The 6890-nt window shown below is 37.2% G+C and overlaps 1 protein-coding gene across 1 annotated transcript in view; it reads right to left on the bottom strand.

Annotated features, from left to right (window-relative positions):
• Nucleotides 1-3342, bottom strand: part of SUGCT (succinyl-CoA:glutarate-CoA transferase) — a 326679-nt gene extending 323337 nt beyond the window's left edge. The window contains exons 1-2 of the mRNA XM_009321484.1: nucleotides 3294-3342; nucleotides 3129-3202 (exon numbers count right to left, since the gene is read on the bottom strand). Of these exons, the coding sequence (XP_009319759.1) occupies nucleotides 3129-3177 (49 nt within the window). The 5' untranslated portion in view covers nucleotides 3178-3202; nucleotides 3294-3342. The remainder of the gene's footprint in view (nucleotides 1-3128; nucleotides 3203-3293) is intronic.
• Nucleotides 3343-6890: the final 3548 nt, after the last annotated feature.

Genomic DNA, 6890 nt, shown 5'->3' with positions numbered 1-6890 from the left:
GGTTTTGTGGTTGGTTTTTTTTGTGGGTTGGGTTATGGGGGATTTGGGGGGGGGAGGGGGGACATCTTTTGTTTTGTTTTTTAACTTAAAGCAGAGCTACAATGCCATTCTTTTAGGCAACCCGGAAGAATTTAGTAGAAGCTCTTGCCCCGCACCAAGTCCCACAGTGCACATGGTCAATAAGCTATTCCTGAAACACTCCGGACACAACGCCAAGATACCACTGATCAGCAATTACTTGTTAAGCTGCATGCTGCAGGAACACCAACAAAAAGAAAGACTTGCTATAGCTGGTGCAATCCCCCACCTCCGTCCCTTCCAGAAATGTTCCTGCCTTAAAGAAAGGCAAGATGGCATTAAAGCTGCTGCAGACACTGATGTCACTGTATGATTGATGCTTAATTTCCAATCCTAAACCTTTCTTAAATGTCACGAAGCCTGGCAATCTATTTTAATTAGAATTAAAACTAAGACTGGTAATCTATTTTAATTAGAATTAAAGCTAAATTTAAATTCAGATATAATCGTCATCGCGAGTGCTAGCAAGCATGCACATTCCTATATCTATTTCAATGTCTAAACTTTATCTACTTGTTAACTTCATGTGAGTGAAAACTTTTCTTAGTGAGGCAACGCAGAAGACTCTTCTGATACTAGCATAGATACAGAAACAAGCTGAAGGACCTTTGGTCTTATGCAATATAGCCACTGTCATCATTATGCTCTATACTATGGTAACACAAAGTCTACAGCCATTTAAGATCAACTGTGGTAGAAGTTACACAAACATATAAATTACTCATCAACATTTGTACTGTTCAGTATCTCCAAGAACTATTTTGGTTCAAGCGGGAAGCTTGGGACGGGGCGGGGGGGAAGAAATCTCTCTTCTGTATGTTACCACTTCAAGCCATTCAAAACAAAACATTTCAGTAATACTTTCCATGTAGGACACTAGTGTGGCTACTATCCTTTATGGATTAATACTCCTGTGAAGTAGACATCCACACACAGAAAGAGCCGATTACTCACATTCTAAAATCTTTGAAATTCAGCATTCTCAGGCTGCCCTTCTCCTTCAATCACAAAACAAAATTCTAAGAGCTGGAATGCAAATCTCCAAAACGGTTACTTCATACTTAATCGCTGACATTGCTCCATTCCTACTACCTAGATACTTGGAATAATACCACTGTCAGTCTCATCTGATAGAACAAAATTGCTGCAGCTTCTGCCCTGTCACAAAAGTGAAAATGTTTGAAACAGTGGTGAGTGATTAAAGATAACCCATAGGTTGATGTGACAAAACAAAACATTGAACGTCTAACAAAAGTTAAGTGTTCAAACATTCAATATTTCCCATTTAAAATACAGGGAATATAATATTATATGTTTTGCTATCTCGAGTGCGTAATTACCTTCACCAGCTCTTTTCAAAACTAATAATACCAAAAAAGAGAAACTTAAAACATGGAAACTTAATGAAGGAAAAAATACATGACATAATGTGCAGCTGCTATGGCATAATTACATGCCTCAAATGCGTAATGATGCATAAAACTGAAAGCCAAATACAGGGAGTATTTCTAAAAAAGAACCTAATGCCATGCAATTTGTTATTCTTCTTGTATGGTCTTACGAACTAAAAAGTGTAGCTATTCCGTAAGAATGAAGCATTTTTTACCATTACCCAATCCTCAACAACGCTTTGAATAAAGGCATATGCTGAGTGGAAAAAGAAAACCATTGCATTAAGCTAAAATACACACACACAAAAATCTATTTATGAAGCTAATTACCCAGAGTCAAATCAGACTCAGAAGGAGCTACACAAGATTCTGCATCGAAAACACACACTCGAAGCTCGTTAACCTCAGACACTTTCAGCACTAGCATGAAGATTTTCATGCAAATTCAGAAATCTCCCTTTTCCAAAGAACTCTCATCTCCACCTATACAGGAATATCAGATCCTGGACTGTAAAGATACAACTACCTCATGCAGAAAATAACTTTTGTTCATTTTGCACAATTCCAAAGAAAGATTTCTCTGACAAGGTAATTTTTAATTAACAACCTGAAACTGTACTGGAATATTAACATTATTCTCAGGAGAAAGTTGATTTAGTATGCTAAGTCACCTTATACTTTACCAGTCAAAATGCTTGCCAACCTGACTAGATCTGTATAGTATTACACAAAAGCAGTGCTAACAAACAACATACATATTTTAAATGCTGATATTACCTTTCTTCCTTGTAATAATAAAAATGAAAATAGAAGGTGGAGTTTCTGTTTCCAAAATTAAAGTGCCTGTCATTTTATCAGTATTCTATCCTGAGTAGTAAGATGTATTCCTGTTTAAAATTATCTAAGATGTTTTAGCTCAGAGGGAACTCAGCTGAAGATTCTGAATTCCCAAATGGGAAAAACGCCTTTTCCATAATTCTTATTGCTGGAAGGATTTGTATGTTTGTCAAATTTTGTATGTCAAACACTACACTTAAAACCCTGTTTTAACCCTCTCACCACATTACAAAAAACCACCATACACCTAAGCATTCACAAGCCCAATTTAAAATCCAAGCAAAGTCCAAACAATTCAAACAAAATCAATTTAGTTTTGAGTGATGGAATAAGGCACTTTAGTAAGTGATAACACAGTACTGTTTTGTACATTAATATCTGGAAAAGGTACCTTACTGTACAGCTTCAACCTTCTCACACTTTTTCCTAAATATAGACATAGACTACTTCTGATCAAAACACACATACATAGAGCACAGTGTTGAGCTTAAAGCAAACAGATCATACATGTATAAGCAAACCTACTAATAACTAGTTCTCTACCATGCCAGAAATAGTACAAGGATGTAAAAATGTTGCCAGAACTTGAAAACTGCTGGCTCAAAAAAATATACAAATAGCTACAAAATTATTTCTTAGCACAATACCATACACACCAAAAACACACCACCACCAAATAAACATACTATTGTCTTTCTAAATATTTTCAAAAGTTTTCAATCTTGCATTCTCAGTCATGTATTATTTAAAATACATAAACAACTATTTGTTAAACTACCCCACATTCTTATTATATCTAAAATAGATATGTAAAAATCTTACCTGGTCTTTCCACTTTGATAACTTCAGCCCCTAGATCTCCTAAATTCATTGTGGCAAAGGGCCCTGCAAGCACCCTGTAATATTAAAGAGGTTGTTTTCTTAGTTTTTCCTATCAGAATATTTGCATCTAGACAGACTGTTCCAAATTACAGACAAAACACAAACCTTGTTAGATCAAGAATTTTCACACCATCCAATGGCTTTACATTACTAGCACCTGACAAGAAACAGAAAACAGTAACTTACTCTCAAATCTTTTTTTGTAAGATATGTTTCTCATTGGTAGTCTGAAACACTGTTTTTATGACACTCTCCCATCATCCTCCCTCAACTCCCTCCCCAAATAAAGGATAATAAAGCTTTCTGCACAGGTAGGTTATTAGGAGTATATTACATTAGTAAAGCCTTTCAAAGTTGGAAAACCTTATGGTTAACGTTGCAGAACCTGTTCTAAACACCTAGCAATTCTACAATAAAGCTACTTTTCAGAGATATTTTTATATGTACCTTCCACAAACACTCATATAGCTTTTAAGACTAATCTGAAGAAAGAGCCAATAAAAGCATAGCAAGCAACATCAGAATGACACAAAAACTAATGGGTAGCAGACCAATATGAAGCACAGTATCCTCACAAAGTGTTTTGACCTGTGTAGACCTATGCACTTGCATCACAAAAAGAAAGAATATCTGCATTTCAAAAAAGAGGTTACAAAACTGAAGACAGAATATACGAACCAAGGAAATACCCATTCTAGCTTTAACTTTCAATGGCAGTCGCACATGCAAGATAACTACTAGGAAATCACAATGCTTTCCTCCTTTCCCTCAGCCTTTCCAACCTGACTAGCTCTAAGAAACAACAGCAGTTGCAATAAGTGTCACAGACAGAACAAGCAATCTCAAAGTCTAGACCACAGGTTTGCCAACTATCTCTTGGGTGACCTTGGGTTATCTTCTGCTGACTCAGTGTCTTTAATTGCAGGCAGGGGATGCAAAAAACTTCACCACCCCATGTGGACGGTAATTTCATTATTATTTGGAAGGTGGTCTCATACCACAAAAATAATTAAAATAAAAAAAAGCACCTGGCCAATAACACCACAAAAATTACACAACACTAACTTGTGGTAAGCATGTCTTTCTGGTGTTCGTCCAGGTAAGAGAAAGATGTAAAACATGGGGGAAAAAACCCACAAAAAAAAAAAATTAATTTAAGCATAGACTTCCTTACAGAACAGGAAGGAGAAAAGAACCACAGTCCCTCAAAGCATGCAGGGCGGTGTGGGGCATCTCCTGAGTCATGCAGCAGTGAATGCCTGTGTCACCTGCTTTACACTCCCTCCATCAGACCTGAGCCACCCTTCAGTCACCCCCATAACTCTCCCTCCTACCTTACTGCATATACGGTAAGAAGGAGATGGATATAGAGAGATATGTAATAAAAGAGCTACAGAGATATGAAGCAGTATTGGGAATTCAAGGCTTCTACTAAAATGTTTTCATTCACTGTACTGCTCCCAGTGAGAACACTTGCATCCCATTCTTCATCTTCAAGACATTTTCCTCAATTACCAATCACTCCAGAGGGATTTGGGGGATTTGAGTTTAACGGGTTTTGGTTTTTAATACAATATGCAGACCAAGCAGCATGTTGAAAACATGCTTATCTAGGAGTGGCTATGTATTTTGCACATTTCGAAGCCTTAAGGAAAACTCAGGCTGCCACCACTCTTCAATGCTGCACACCTCAGTGAGAGTTCCAGGTGTTGGAAAACACTTGTGCTAGTGCCAGGTAAACACCGCAGATCCTTCAGCATAACCTCGGTTTTATCAGGCTGGCTCTAGCTGAGCAAGCACTTAAGCATATGCTTGTCTGTTAAGGAACTGCGTGCACCGTTGGCTTCACAATGGCATTACTCTGTGTTTACAGAACGTATGTAAACAACACCTTTACTGAAGAGCACAGCTCCCTAAAAAAAAAAAAAAATATATATATATCATTTTAGTTAACAAAAGGGTCCATCTTCCTCTATTCTTTCCACACCTTTTAAAGCTGCGCTCTCTTACTCAGTGGCTCACTTATTCTCCTCCTGAGCCAGCATTTAGCGTTACTTGTGTTTCTCACAGATACACTACCAGAACAGCAGCAACTTTTCAGAACCAACAGGTTCTCTATCTGTGGCTAACTGAGTTGCAGGAATCCATAAAGGTATTTCTCAAAGAAGCCTATAGAGTGTTAACATTAGCCTGTAAACATGCATTTATGCATAACTAAGACTGATGAATCCTTACTAATTATCATATCACTCACATTATGGTAACATCTAACTCTCCATTCAGGGATTAGGACTATTCTATAGTTGGAACAGAACAGGAGAGTACAATTGTTGTTTCAGAGACAAACAGACCACTGTGATTTTTTTTTGGATGCCGCTAAATAACACTGATGTCCACAATGATGAAGAAACGCAAGAAAGAAGAGGTCAAAAGGTTGCTTTTGAAAATCTGAGAAAAAAAATAGACCTGTTAGTCTCTTCAAAATAGAAGAGCACGGATATTCACAAAAGAAAACATATAGGACCTAGATTTGCATTCCAGCAAGACACTAATTTGTTGAAACAATTACCATAGAAAGCCTTTTGACCATCAGAGAAACAGCAGTTCTGGTACACTGATCCTGAGTGCCAAAGTGCTACCAACCCCTTCTTGCAGGAACAAAACCAAACCAAACCACACCACAAACAAACAGAAGAGATGAGAACTGATCAGCATTGACCAGAAGCATCTCCTGGATGGGGTTGGTTTGGGTTTCCCCCCCCAACACCTTCTCCTCGCTAGCTTCCTGTCAGGCACATACCCAGAGTTAAACTTTTCCCACAGAGTTTTTTGTTGGAATTCTGGCTCAGTAGTCTAAATTCTCTAAAATGTGAACTCACATTTTTCTCTTGTATTTTTGCTTTTAATTATTCCAGTAACTTGATGATTGAAAGAAAAACCCACTCTCCCAGCTCTAACTACATCCTATTTGTAAACTCTTTATTCCCATGATGCTTGAATTTACTGTAAATTAGACAGTCATATGCATCTTTTATAAATAACTTTGATGAAGAATAAATAGATCCACTCACTCTCAATACAATTTAAACTCTTTAGTTAAGCTCAATAGGTTGTCCCAAGGTTGGTCTAACGTAACAATATGAGTAAGCAACCAAAGGAGAGATTGTTCTACAGAACAGAAATTAATTTTCATGTCACGTTCCCAAAAAAAAGCTTTCCTTTATACTTGTGGCAGAAGAAGGCACCGAGAAGAGAGTTGATTAGTACATTTAATATTTTTGCACCAATGCAAATTAACAGTAAATAAGTAGATTCCATTCCAACTACATCCAATTCCAGAGGACATCACTGCTTAAGTCTGTTGTCTCTACTTTGACTGCAGAATCAATATTTTTTAATTTATACATGCCACAAGTTATTGTCAAGTCCATCACCACGGCGGATTAATTCACTATCAACAGGTACACTCCAACTGGGAAGGCACTCGGTGTGTTCATCTTGGGAAACAGAACTCCAAACTTCTTCCAATTCTAATGCAATCAATGCAATTGTTAGTATTTTTTAATGTTACTAAATAACAGAGAAGTCCGAAAGCCAGAGGAAAATTACTTTGTTGTAGCTTGGTTTTACGTTTCTTCATTAAAAACAAATAACTGTATGAAGTTAGTTTCGTAACCTTTGAAAAATCAGGCCTAGAACTGG

This window comes from Pygoscelis adeliae, unplaced genomic scaffold (genome assembly GCF_000699105.1).
Source record: "Pygoscelis adeliae isolate BGI_AS28 unplaced genomic scaffold, ASM69910v1 Scaffold40, whole genome shotgun sequence".
Classification (NCBI taxonomy): domain Eukaryota; kingdom Metazoa; phylum Chordata; class Aves; order Sphenisciformes; family Spheniscidae; genus Pygoscelis; species Pygoscelis adeliae.
This window is presented reverse-complemented; position numbering and strand designations above follow the sequence as displayed.